Source organism: Artemia sp. Qi Xiang Cuo, chromosome 21 (assembly GCF_049724085.1).
Source record: "Artemia sp. Qi Xiang Cuo chromosome 21, ASM4972408v1, whole genome shotgun sequence".
In the NCBI taxonomy this organism is placed as follows: domain Eukaryota; kingdom Metazoa; phylum Arthropoda; class Branchiopoda; order Anostraca; family Artemiidae; genus Artemia; species Artemia sp. Qi Xiang Cuo.
Window position 1 is genome coordinate 21,318,075 of NC_142814.1, and position 14,268 is coordinate 21,332,342.

The following is a 14,268-nucleotide window of genomic DNA, read 5'->3' on the forward strand; positions in this document are numbered from 1 at the left end:
AGGAATTATATTTCCATGGAGAATTATATCTTGACTTCAAAACATAACATGATTGTTTTTTTAGCTGCCTTTTCTATGTTCTATTTTTATTAAGTCGAAGATTCACATTAAAAGATTCTAAAATATTGACGTGAAAGTTGTTAATGCTGAAAAATATAATTCTACTGTTGAATTCAGCATGCAAGGTTGAATTATATACTTTCGGAAGGCACTGACATTTTTTAAAAGAAAAAAAGCAAGAAGGTCTCCTTCTCCCCCCCCCCAAACAAAAAATGGAAAATTATTATACAACTACTCTGGGAATTGACACATTTTTACTGTTTTTTTTAATATATTTTACAAATTTCTGATTGAATTATATATTTCAGTTGTCGAGGGAATAAAAGTCTAGTTTTGTTTGCTCAGTGTAAGTTATCTCTTATGTACAAAAACGTATATTTAACAAAATTCAAAATCTAGCAAAGATGCAAGAAAAATATCGAAATTAAAATCAATCGGCTATTGGCTTTGTAGCGTCCTAAAAAGTGAATGAGAAGAATTAAGGGTATGAAGTCATTTAAAAAGAAATTACGATTTTAAAAATTGCAATTGAATCGCAATGTTGGCAGGTCTAGCATAGGAAACAAATTTCATTTTCTGAACCAAAGCAGACCAAATTTTCCAACATTATGAAACATCTAATACCGAAAGTTTATTTTTGTTTTTCAGCTTGTTCTGTCTATGAACATGCTGAAACAATCACTGAAACAATCGCTGATACCACCATGCTGAAGACTCAAAACTTGTAAAAAAGAAGCAAAAATTTATTAATGGTCAAAAGTTTAAAAAATAGCCCATGGAAAATGACAGACAAATTTATAATGCTACTCAATAGTTTGTCACCAGCCATGAAATCAATCACTTCTTCTGTTATAAATTATGGGCTTTTCAGTCTAGACTGTTAAGCCTTCTTGCTTTTGTCTTTATATAAGGTGTGTTGAACTATTACACGTCGCTGCTGTTTATATGTCTTGTAGTAGCTCTTTGGATTCCAGGAACAGAATAATCCAGGTTTGTATTTTGAGTTTAACACTTTTTGACACTAACTGCTTGTTTGAAGGGTGCGATGTGCAGGCTTTAGCAGGTTATATTCAAATAGGCAATGAGAGATCTTTTCATTACTGATATTGCAGGGTCTAAAATATGAGAAAGAGGGAGTTAGACCGGTAGCATTTGGGATTTAATAAGAGAAACCATGCAGATTAAGGTCATTTGAGCCTTGTAGTAGCTCTTTGGATTCCAGGAACAGAATAATCCAGGTTTGTATTTCGAGTTTAACACTTTTTGACACTAACTGCTTGTTTGAAGGGTGCGATGTGCAGGCTTTAGCAGGTTATATTCGAATAGGCAATTGGAGATCTTTTCATTACTGATATTGTAGGATCTACAATATGAGAAAGAGGGAGTTAGACCGGTAGCATTTGGGATTTAATAAGAGAAACCATGCAGATTAAGGTCATTTGAGCCTGCCCAGATTTTATGTAAATTTTGAAGTGAAATTTATTTATAGTTAGTCCTACTTTTAAAATAAAGTCCTACTTTGAAACTGATGTAATCAGTTTCTGGATAATAGTCAGATGAGTTTTGTGGTAATGCTGAAATCCTATTTGTCTAGGTGTACAAAGGAGTAAAATTAAGAGAAAATATCAGGATAGAAACAACAGGATAGAGCATACATCTGGATAGAAACAACAGGATAGAGCATACATCAGGATAGAAACAACTCCAAATGTCTAACTACTCCCCAATACTGCTATACAGCATAGTGCTTTTTTGTTCAGCATGCAAATGAATTATTTTTAACGTTTGTGATTTTTATTATTTATCTGTGCTTATATAAAAATTTAATTCTTTTTTCAGGTGCCATTTTGTCAAGGTGGAAGCGGGAACAGTTTGGTTCCTGGGGGAATCACGCTAGATTGTGAAGAAGCCGTAGGCTATTTAGCTGTTTACAGGATGTGTTTTGCAGCAACTATCTTTTTTGCTTTTATGGCATTGATGATGCTGGGCGTTAAAAGTTCAAGAGACTTTCGGGCTGGCATTCAAAATGGGTAAGGTTTTTTTCTTAGATTGCTATGATTTTGCATGTAAATTTCTAGCTGACGATGTTTTCTTTTTATTTATTCATAACTTTTTTTTTATTATTTATTTATTTATTCTCAGTCGTTTGAAGTGTTTTCAATTACGTCAAAATATGTTTAATACTTCTACATACCGTTCAAGACATTGATCTGTTTTTATAGAAGATGGTGCATCCATTATGTCACAGTGGCTCATATATTTTTTACATACGAAGTATCGATTAGCTGTTTACGGGATTGTGCGTCGTGTAGCTAATTCAGCAACATACTGGTTTTTGTACTATGAATGCTAATTCTGAAACAAACTGTATTCAATTGATTCTCTTTCACAATTCACTGTCTTTAAAATTCTCTCCTTAATTGCCTATATGGTTTGCATTTACATTGGTGTATTGAAATTACCCTATTATGAATTGTTGTGCTTATTTATTTGTTTATTTTATTCAACACAGTAGAAAGCCATAGGCTTGTCAATTATGTTTTGACAGTTCCCCTTTTTCTTTGACAGTCCCCCTTTGACCTTGACATGGGCTGACCTGCTCAATTCTTACAATGTGCATGTGTTATTTATTCTAATGGATTTTTTTGTCTAAAATATTCATACTGGATCATGTGGCAACACTGCATATCTTTTTTCTTAGATGACGCACTTACATTTTTTCTTACAAAAGTTCCATTGCCTTTGGTTTTAGAGTTACCAGATTTCATTCATATTTCTATTTTGTGATTTTTTGGTCAACATTTAGTCACGGATATTGTTTTTTTCGTTATTATTGAATGTTTTTTCCTTATTTTAGGCTTTGCTTGAGTTTATCTGGTATATTTGTCCTTTATTGTAGGTTTAGCTTACCAATTGCCTGGAATAAGGTTGTTTGATATGTTGTAAGAACCGTCGATTTTATTTTGAGTTTTTTTTTGGGTAGCTAGTAGAGGTTCATAACCCAAAAATATATAACTAAAGGCGCATGTAACTTGTCATGTTGTTGGCGTAACCTTATTTATTCCAAGCTTAAAACACTACGTGTTTTGCTTTTTGTGTCTGTAAGGTGTTTGCGCGATTTTTTTCCTTTTTGATTTTGAATCCTTTATTGACTGGATACCTGCATAAATGATCACAACGTGCATTCTGTTTTACCCCCCCCCCCTCAAATATTGAAATTAGCAACGTATTCAAAGTCTAGTAACTTTAAAATCCATCTTGCTTGAATACTAGTAGTTTTTTTCAAAGATTTCCAAGTATTTTAGGCTTGCCTTTATGAACTGACATTAAATTTATGTTCTATTATGTAGCGCCTAAATTTTTACTGGGGATCAACTGTCAATTGTTGTTCAAGCTGTGTTGCCGAATACATATTTTTCCTTTCAGACAAGATTCTGCTTGCCTACATGATAATTTTTTCCTCTCCATTATATATTTTTGACACCATCGCCCCCAATTCCTAAGCTTAAGGCGTCTGTCGTCACGACAAATCTGTCTTCTAGTAAGTAAGGCAAGGCAAATATTGGTTCTGAAGTAAGTGTATTTTTTACCTTCCTTAAGAATGTGCCTCTTGATGCCACGACTTTTTGCAGATTGTCTCTTGTGACATTAATTAATGACTGACAACGTCTTTAAGAATGTTGTGTATCTTGATGCCAACGATTTTTTTTTTGTAGATCGCCTTTTGTGGCATGAATTAGTGGTTTTCGGATTTGTGCGTGGTTTTTGGTAAATTCACGAAAATATTCAGCTAATTCAAAATGCCTCGTGATTGTTTTATACTTTGAGGGGTTTTTATCCTTTTTTTTTTATGCTGCTTGATTTATCTTGATCCGGTGTGAGTACAAATCCTAAAAATTTAAGGTTGGGCTGTCAAAGCTTGACTTTTTCTGGTCCATGCTTCAGGTTAGCCTCTCTGGATTTGTCAAACACCTTTAACTAGGTTTCCAAGTGATTGTTGGTTTCCTACATTTAATACCTCTTAAAATGAAGTAATGGTCTGAGTAGCGCGCTCGAATTTGTTTTTAATCCGAAGGAAACTCTTAACTATTCGAAACCTCCCCCTTCAGTTGTTAAAAAGGGTGTCCTGAAAATGCCTTTTCAGCTTCTTCAAACATGGTGGTAACAGTGGGTTAAATCAAGGGATGTAAGAATTTTGTTATTTTTAGAGATCGAATCTCAAATTTTTTCTATTTGAGGTAGTGGAAATCTTTGGCTTACTACTTCTTAATGGCCTACGACTGGTCTAAAGTCGTTTTTTTTTCTCTCTAGCACAAGTTTGCAACTGATGCTTGGTCTGATTATGTCGTTTCTTTCTCGTAGCTCAGTAATTTTCTTGTGTAGCTAGTTTTTGTGCCTGTTTGATATTCGATACGGCTGTTTAGCGACCAGTGGGCTTGTATGTTTGTAAAACAGAATGACTAGTCATCTTTGATGACCATAGTTTTTTACATGCTTACAGGTTACTACTTGATTGGTCTCTGTGTATTAGTTCCTTTTGCCTGTTTTTGTGTTATATTACAGAATCGTAAATTAAGTATCTCAATCTGGTTAAAAGCCCGTGTCTGTTACTCGTTAATCCTGTTCCTACTTTAAACTATCGTACATTAACTTATACAATAAACGGATAGTTTATAGGTAAAGAGATAAATCTGCCTTCTCTACATGAACCCGTAACTCCGCCTCGTTTGGATACACTTTCCTCTGAATGAATATGGTCTATATCCTTCCCACAGACATGTCCAGGCTACTATAGTATTTTTGTTTCACAATGTGCATGTCGAGGGGAATCTGTATGGTAGTATTTCTAATCTTGTCAAAAAGGTTGAAATTTTCCGTAAGCAAATTCTCTGAAAAATGAAAATATTGCATGTCCCACCTTTTTTTTGCCTAGACGTAACTCGCCAAGGACCTTTTATCTAGTATAACGAACCCTACCCGGTCTTCACCAACATAACAATAGTCCCAAAAATTACTAATGCAGTGGCTGGCGTGCTAGTGCAAATGTCGTTTTATCTGAGCACTGAAAACACCTAGTTTTATACAGGTAAAATATCCGTTGTTTTAGTTCGTCTTTTCCTTTCCTCGTACTGGCTGTAGGCCCGTTGTTTTTTCTTCATTTTGAGATTTTTCTCTCTTTGTTTTATCACTGCTGATCAGTGCAGCTGTCGATGTTGTACTTTTTTATTAATAAAATCGACATCAACATACCTTTTGACTTCGGACATTTGTTCTCGATGAGAGGTATCAGGAGTTGAATCAAACAAAAGCACATAGTATTTATTTCTTTTAATACCGTTTATTAGTTGATTTCAAACTTTAGATGCCAAAAGATGAATGAATTCATTTTGAATCTGTGGTGACAAATATGAGACAGTATTTGGAGTTTCTGTGGCATGTTTAAGGTTATTTGGTAATAGCAGATCAAATTGAGCTACAAGTCTAAGTAGATGATAGGTTTCTTACATTTGTATCATCTTGAAGTGCTAGTTTTTTGACATGACCACATAGAGGAAGATTTTTTATAATTAAATACCTCTTGCAAGCTAATATACTTTGCAATATATTTCGCCACCACTCTTTTTTGGACTTATTTCATAGCTAATCAACTTATCTTTTATAAAAAAAAAAAAAAAAAAAAAACAACAGCGAATGTTGATGATTGTGTAGCGGAACATTGTGTAAAAAACAGAAAGCAACTAAATCAGGACGCTGTATTACTTTTTGGTGAATATCAAACATTTCATGGTAGTAAACTGTAAGGAACGAGCGACTCGGCCTTATAGTAACCTAAAAAACGGAATTTTGATAACAATAGATACCATACAACAGAGAGAGAAAAAAAGTGAATGGGGAAAGCATGTTATTTTTCCCACACAGACTAGCTGACACATCCTTTGTATGATAACTTTGGTGAAATGATGCCACGTCGTTCAGCCAGTTATTTCAATATCTAAAGGATTATTCTCTCATTCGAATCCTTAAGTGTTCCTGCCGTGCACCCCCCCCCGGTTTCCACTTCAGTGGAAACGCTAGCTTTTTCAAATTATATGTAAAAAAAAAAAAAAAAAACAAACCCAAAACAAAAAAAAAAAACAAAAAAAAAAAAAAAATCACTTTCAGAAATCTAGATGCACAAAATGGCTAAAAAACAACTATTGATTCCTAATGAAGTGAAACCAGATATAATTAGCACCGAAAACGAAATTAGCCATTGGAATAGAAGACGGGCTTGTTAAGTTACGACGTATAATTAAGACCAAAGAAAAGAAAAGTAAACTAAAGACAAGCAATACTTTGTTTCTTCACAAATTCTGCATACAAAAGTCTTCTTCAAGTCACTTGAATACTTAGTTTCCCACAGCTAAAAGGAGACCATTTATTGCATTTAATACAATGCACACCACCTGTTTTGCTTGTTATTCTTTTGGAGCAGATAGTGTAATATTCTTAAGTCTATAATAGATACTGCTGTTATGTCAAAATAGATAGTGCTGTTTTGTAGATCGGAAGAAATCAACCCTCTTAAGATATTTATTTTTTTAGTGAAAATCACTAATTCCCAACGAAATTATCCTTATAGTAAAAATTTTCAATTAGGCAGCAAATAAAAATTAATACTTATATAGTTCACTATAGGCCTTTGCCAGTTATTGTAAAACAATGGGCTTCTTCACTGAAAATTTACTGAATTAATAATGTTCATTAAATATCCTATGTTTGGTGTGTCCACTGTTTATCCTATGCTTCTTCTTTTATCAATTTCGTCTTCCACGTCAGCACTCCTGTTAAAGGGGAAAAAGGCTATCGATCCTGCGTATTTTTTACTATTAGTAATTCAACACTGAGCTAGCTTGGAAATTTCTTTGACCATCTTCGTCAGCTTCTTTAGCTCCATATTTTGAAAAATGAGGTACATCAAAGACCCAAGAGCCAGTTTCAGGTCTATATTCTTTAAACCGTGCACCACTTCTTTCCGTGCAATTCTGCAGCTTTTCTCTATAATGCCTTTCGTCCAGACATTTGGGGTCTCTAATTTCAAGTCCAGTAGCTTTGTCAATGGGCCAAACCCTGTCAAGGGTAACCTGAGCCTTCCGATTAAACTCTTTTCCAACTGATGGTTTTTCATCATCATTAGGGTAAACGTTAACTTGCTTGTGTAAAATGAAAACAAATCTATCAATATCTAATCCAACAACGTTCATCAGACCTTTAAACAAAATGTTTCCATAATCAGCATGTCCAACAACAAAATTCTCAACAATAACAGCACCGTCTGGATCAGGCTCTGTTCTTGACAATTCTTCCAAGCTAGGTATAGTGTAATAGCCTTTTCTTCGACAGATTATACCCAAGAGATTGGGACCCAAGTCTTCCACCTCCGGCTCAAGATGGATTTCATTGTTAAGTGTATCAAGCGATGTTTTGGTGACGTCACTTTCCATTGTCAAGACCTTGGCTTTAGATAACGGGTGTTTTATAGTTTCTGTGACGGTGTCGTCTGATACATCAGGACGTCTCTGCAGTGTGTCACAAGACACAGACACCACCTCCCCATTCATGCAGTTTATAGGAGGTGACTGGATGTCATTTAAATTAAAAACAGCACGCTTGCCTCCTTTTGGTTTCAATGTGATTTGCTTAACACTTTGTTTTGGTTCGAAAAGCAATTCCTTTGCTGGGTTCCGTTTATATTTTTCCAAGTCCTCGAAAAGCACAGACCTTGCACTTGAAGTAAGAGCCATTGGCTTTGCTTTGATACCCAACCGAGGGGAGACCTTGTAAAACGAGGGCATAGTGTTCTTGGTTGATGGTGTTAATTCTTGAAGTGATGATCTTAGAAGTTTCTCTTGCTTTAGAGGACCTTCGATGATAATTCGTAGGACAGGATTATCCGAAAATGTGCTCTGTGAAATTGCCATCATCTGTGTGACCAGAGACGAGCTGGATGTCACTTGTGACACTTGAGTGACAGAAGGCTGTCGGAAAGCACTGATAGTTTCATGATTTAACCTGATATTGTTCGGTGTTCTGCCTCCAAAAAGTGTTGTTGATGGTGTAGCTACTGGAGCACCAAAAGGACTTGGGCTGGTGGCAGAATTAGTTTGAGTTTCCTGTCCACCGATTGGTGGTCTAGTATCAGATGGAGATTGGGCTTGACGAAAAACTGAGTTCGATATTTGTTTTTGCTGTTGTGTCCGCTGACTAAAGTTATTAGTAGAGGAACCAAGAGTGGGTGCTGTGACGAGAGGCTGTCCGAAAGCACTGGTAGTTTCCTGGTTTTGCCTGAAAGTATTCGGGGTTGTGCCTTCAAAAAGTATTGTTGACGGTGTTGCTACTTGATATTCAAAAGGACTTGGGTTGGTGGCAAAGTTAGTGTGAGTTCCAAGCCCACCAATTGCTGGTCTAGAATCAAATGGAGATTGATCTTGATGAAAAACTGAACTTGACATCTGTTGTTGCTGTTGTGACTGCTGACCAAAATTATTAGAAGAGGAACCAAGAGCGGGTGTTGTGACGAGAGGCTGTCCGAAAGCATTGATAGTTTCCTGATTTTGCCTGAAAATATTCAGGGTTTTGCCTCCAAAAATTGTTGTTGATGGTGTAGCTACTTGAGCACCGAAAGGACTTGGGTTGGTGGCAAAGTTATTGTGAGTTCCATGTACACCGATTGGTGGTCTAGTATCAGATGGAGATTGAGTTTGACGAAAAACTGAGTTTGACATTTTTTGTTGCTGTTGTGGCTGCTGACTAAAGTTATTAGTTGAGGAACCAAGAGCGGGTGCTGTGACGAGAGGCTGTCCGAAAGCACTGATAGTTTCCTGGTTTTTCCTGAAAGTATTTGGGGTTTTGCCTCCAAAAAGTATTGTTGATGGTGTAGCTACTTGAGCACCAAAAGGACTTGGGTTGGTGGCAAAGTTAGTGTGAGTTCCAAGCCCACCAATTGCTGGTCTAGAATCAAATGGAGATTGATCTTGATGAAAAACTGAACTTGACATCTGTTGTTGCTGTTGTGACTGCTGACCAAAATTATTAGAAGAGGAACCAAGAGCTGGTGTTGTGACGAGAGGCTGTCCGAAAGCACTGGTAGTTTCCTGGTTTTGCCTGAAACTATTCGGGGTTTTGCCTCCAAAAAGTATTGTTGATGGTGTAGCTACTTGAGCACCAAAAGGGCTTGGGTTGGTGGCAAAGTTTGTGTTAGTTCCGAGCCCACCGATTAATGGTCTAATATCAAATGGAGACTGAGCTTGACTAAAAACTGAATTTGACATCTGTTGTTGCTGTTGTAGCTGCTGACCAAAATTGTTAGTAGAGAAACCAAGATTGGGTGCTGTGACGGGAGGCTGTCCGAAAGTTTCCTGATTTAACCTGAAAGTATTTGGGGCTGTGTTTTCAAAAGTGTTGGTGTGTACTATTTCCCTTTTTGCCCATTGGGTTTGGCGTTTGCCTCCCCAGCATTCTTCTGTTTTATGTGACGTTGCTTTAGGATGGTAATAGCAACGTTTTGGTGAGGGCTTGTGTGATTTGCCTTCTAGACCAAGAATCTGTTGAGGTTTGGTGTTTCCTTGAGATCCAATAATACTTCTTCCTTGTCCAAACATTTTCAAGAGACAATTCTTTCACTTTTCTAATGGTCCAAAATCAAATATTAGTTCTTTTCTTCTTTGATACCTAAGTTAAAGTTTTTCAATTTCTCTTAAAATGATAAATTGAAATTCTTGTACTTGTGTTTGATTTTATAACTGAGTTTTTTCTGCACTCTATGCTTTTTTGTTTTTTTCTTTAATTATCCATTCCTCGCCCCCCCCCTTATTTAACAGACCTGCGCTACCTGTAACATTTGGGGCTTAAGCCTGTGACGTTTTCGTGTCACGTTGCAACAGATATGTGTACGCTGTACCGTTCGGGCTTATCGTTTATCTGTTTTGTTTATTGCACTAGCCCGTGACTGTTCGGATATATGCATCCAATTGAATTCTCACCCGTGAGCGGATTTATACTGTTGCCGTCATAGTGATTTACGTGAAGGGTGAATGGCTGGGAGACGTACCCTAAAAGGATCCTAGCGAGTCTTGACTTTTATGCTGTTTTCGAGACTACACATGAGGTATAAAGATGGCAAAGAAGAATGAATTTAGTGTAATAAAACTTACGTAAGATCCGCAATTGTCATTGCAAGATGAGAGTTGTATAACAGACGATATCTGAGCATAGAACAGAAAGCGAATCATTTATGGACAACTAATATACCTTTCTCTTCAAGTTGGAAAGGTAGTTGCTGAAAAAAAGGCGGTTGATTGCCCTGGAAGAAAAAATCGCTGCTTATTCCTGGTGAATTATCTCTTTGTCTTCTTTTTTTGCAAAGAAGCTTGATAATAATTTTTTGGCATCAGTCGAAAAGTTTTAAACTCTAAAATTAAAGTCTGGAGAGTCTTAAAATTGTTAATTTTTGTTTCTTGTAGACAAAATAAGGTTTTAATTTTATATAGGTGATGATTTTATACCTGTAGGGTCTTCGAACTGAGTTTTCTATGTTCAAACTTTTGATCCCTCACATGTTCATTCTTGTGTTTCAAAACGTTTGTAATAACGTCAAAATGTATCTACTAGGATGGTAAAGTGGACTGAAAATTCAAAAAAGATGTATGACGTCACTCGCCACCTATTATTGTCCTTCAGCTCTAAATTTGCTTAATATTAATAATAATAAAAAAACGAGTTTCATAGAGGCAGAACTCGAGAAAAGTTACTTTTGAGAAGCCAAGTGATTAAAGTGGATTCTAGCTGTGTAGCTAAGGAACAACACAACTTTTGTTGATTTTTTTTCTCTTGATCAGCTACAGCTCACTGTAGCGCAGAAACCCAAAAAGTTGGAACTGCCCAACCTTTTTTCGGACAAGTGAATTTGTCAGAAATTTTTCAGAAAAAAATTCTGGCCAACAAAATAGTACAAGTATGAATACGAAAAACAATGAAACTGCCTTTGTCCTTATGTACTTATAGTCCCACTTTCTTCTAGGTTCTGGGGTTTGAAATATATAATTTTAACTGGAATATGCGTTGGTGCTTTTTTTATCAAAGAAGGCAGCTTTGGGCCAACATGGATGTACTTTGGCTTGATTGGTGGTTTTCTCTTCATTCTTATCCAGTTGGTGCTTATTATTGACTTTGCACACAGCTGGGCAGAGTCTTGGGTGGCGAACTACGAAGAAACTGAGTCAAAAGGATGGTATGTGATATAATTTTTTTTTTCAGAAGCTTTGACAAACATAAAATCATTCTTATTTGCTAAGGTAGCAGTGCTGAATCAAGTAAAACGCTGTCAAGAATTCTAAAACATGGATAGTTTAATTTGCAAAAATCTGCTAGTGCCAGCAGTGGTATATCAATCCCCAGAAATCTAGAGGAAGGGGGGATATATTTTCAAAATTTGGGAGGGGACAAATTTGTCATTTTATTCGATGTTTTCACTGAAATACCATAAAAGACATTTTCAATGTAAATGTCGGAAAAAGGGTATTTCTCAAGATTGAGGAGAAGTATGCCCCAGCCTCCAAATCGGTGCCACTGTGTCAGTCGGATCAGAAATGATTCAGTACTTAGATTGATAAGTATATTTTCACCTCAGGAGAACTGAGGTGTTCACTCCACAGTTTCGTAGACACAGTTTCGGGACCCTTTGCTTTTTTGAGGCTATAATAGTGTCAATGATATAATTGACATGAAAATCGCAACTTGAAATGTTACAACTTTTATGAACAAATATCGTATTGACATTTTGTCTGCGAATTCAAACGTTTTGAATTGGGCTTGTTAGGAGTTTCAGAAACTCGTACCCCAGGGGTAGGAAGTATTAAATTAGATGATGTAGAATTTATTTATTCAGGCAGGAAGGAATGAGTGCATAGACGGGGGGGGGGGGGGTATGGCTTATGATGAATTCATTAAAAAAACTTTTTCCACAAAATAAGTTTTTCAAAGAAAAGTAAAGAACTCCATTAAACAAAAAATGAGCAAAAATAAAATAAAATAATCTACCAAGCGTGAAACTACCACAAATCAGCATCGATAAACAAATGAAACCCAAAACGAACAGAATTACAATAAATAACCGAGTCAAACTCAAAAAGAGCAGAAATTAACATAAGTTGGGCCAAAACCCCTATGCCTTCCCAAGGCCAGAACATAATTTGCACTTTACTAAAAAAAATATAAATATTTTTACCCTTATAACTTTAATAAATCAAATAATATTAACATTTTGATTACTAAATATCATTATATGTATATTAAACTGACAATGCACATTCATTTGTATTTTTTCAGTAAAGTGCAAATTATGTTCTGGCCTTGGGAAGGCGTTTTGGGTTTCATTTATTTATTGATGCTAATTTGTGGTAGTTTTACGCTTGGTAGATTATTTCATTTTATTTTTGCTCATTTTTTGTTTAATGGAGGTTTTTACTTTTCCTTGAAAAACTTATCTTCTGGAAAAAGTTTTTTTAATTAATTTCTGTTCGTTTTATATTGACATAGTCTTTTCAGGGAAAAGAAAATAATACTTTGAATCTTTTTGTTTTTTAATAATATAGTTTGGCCTGCTATTTATATGCTGGAGAAAAATTTTCAGCAATTTTTAACAACATACACCCTTTTAAAAATCTGGACACAAATAGTAGTGTTTAATTTAGTTTCATACCTCCTCTAGTAGACCTGAAATGGAAACTTGATACCATTCGTAAAAAATCTGTTTACTTTCTTTGATAGCTTGGATGCACTTACGCTATTTTGATTTGATTAAACTGTAAGAGCAGAAGTAGCCCCGAAAGTTTGAACGTAATACCCTCAGTCGTTCTTGGTATACTGCTGAGATGCCTTATTGGGAATTAGCATTAACACAGTGCATTTTGATTTAACCTTAAGGCAACATTTAGTTTTTAAACGTATTGGGCAAATGGGAGGGTGAGCCTGAGAGGGTGATTAGTTCCCCTCCAATCACTTTCGAATATTAAAAAGGGCATCAGCCCTTTCTATTTTTAATCGAATGAGCCCTTTTCGAAGGTCCCACGACAACTCCTTCGATACGAAGGGCCCTGGTTTAAACAACAACAACAAGAAAAAAAAAAAAAAAAAAAAAAAAAAAAAAACAGGGTAAATTATAGCCCTTACCCTAAAGGCTGTTAGGGTGGTTGTCATCCTCTAAGACCTAATTTCCAGAACTTTCAACTATGTTAAACAAAATGGCTATATCAAAATTTTGATAAGGATGTGTTTGGGGAAATGGTGGGCGTGAGAGGGGCGTAAGTTACTCTCTAGCAACTTTCAGATATTAAAAAACACACTATCCATTTCGGTTCCCAATCGTAAGAGCCATTTTGAAGTTTCTACAACAACATATCTAATACGAACCTTATATGCCCTCAGGGTATAATTTGAAATCGTAGTCTTGAGGGCTCGGGGGGAGGGTTGTCATCTACTAAGATCTAATTTCTAGAACTTTTAACTACGTTAAACAAAATGGCTATCTTAAAATTTTGAGTGGATGTTTTCGGGTGTATGGTGGGCGTGAGAGGGGGTTTAGTTACCCTCCAATCACTTTTGACTATTAAAAAGGGCACTAGCCCTCTCAATTTCCAATTGAGTGAGCCCCTTTTGAAGTTTTATGACAACTCTATAAAACCTTGTATGCCCCCAGGGCATAACTTACAGTCTTTGCCCTGGGGGCTCTTGGGGGTTTGTCATCCTTAAATACATAATTTCCAGAACTTTCATTTACCTTGAACAAAATGGATATCTCTAAACTTTGATTGAATGTTGTTGGGGAAATTGTGGGCGTGAGAGGGGGGTAAATTACTCTCCGTTCACTTTCGACTATTAAAAAGGGCAATTTCAATTTCCAATCAAATGAGCCCTTTTTGAAATTTTATATAACAACTTTCTATATAAATCTTATATGCCCCTAGGGCATAACTTACAACCCTTGCACTGAGGGCTCTGAGCGGGTTATTATCCTAAAAGACCTAATTTCCAGAACTTTCAACTACGTTGAACAAAATGGATATCTCAAAATTTTGATTGGATGTTTTTGGGAACATGGTGGGCGTGAGAGATGGGTTAGTTGCCCTCAAATTACTTTCGACTATTAAAAAGGGCACTAGCCATTTCAGT

General features: G+C 36.0%; 1 protein-coding gene across 1 annotated transcript in view; it reads left to right on the forward strand.

Moving 5' to 3' along the window:
- Positions 1 to 14,268, forward strand: part of Serinc (serine incorporator TMS1) — a 57,154-nt gene that overhangs the window by 22,494 nt on the left and 20,392 nt on the right. Inside the window, exons 4-5 of the mRNA XM_089106988.1 lie at positions 1,900 to 2,090; positions 11,120 to 11,329. Coding sequence (XP_088963114.1) covers positions 1,900 to 2,090; positions 11,120 to 11,329 — 401 coding nt within the window. The remainder of the gene's footprint in view (positions 1 to 1,899; positions 2,091 to 11,119; positions 11,330 to 14,268) is intronic.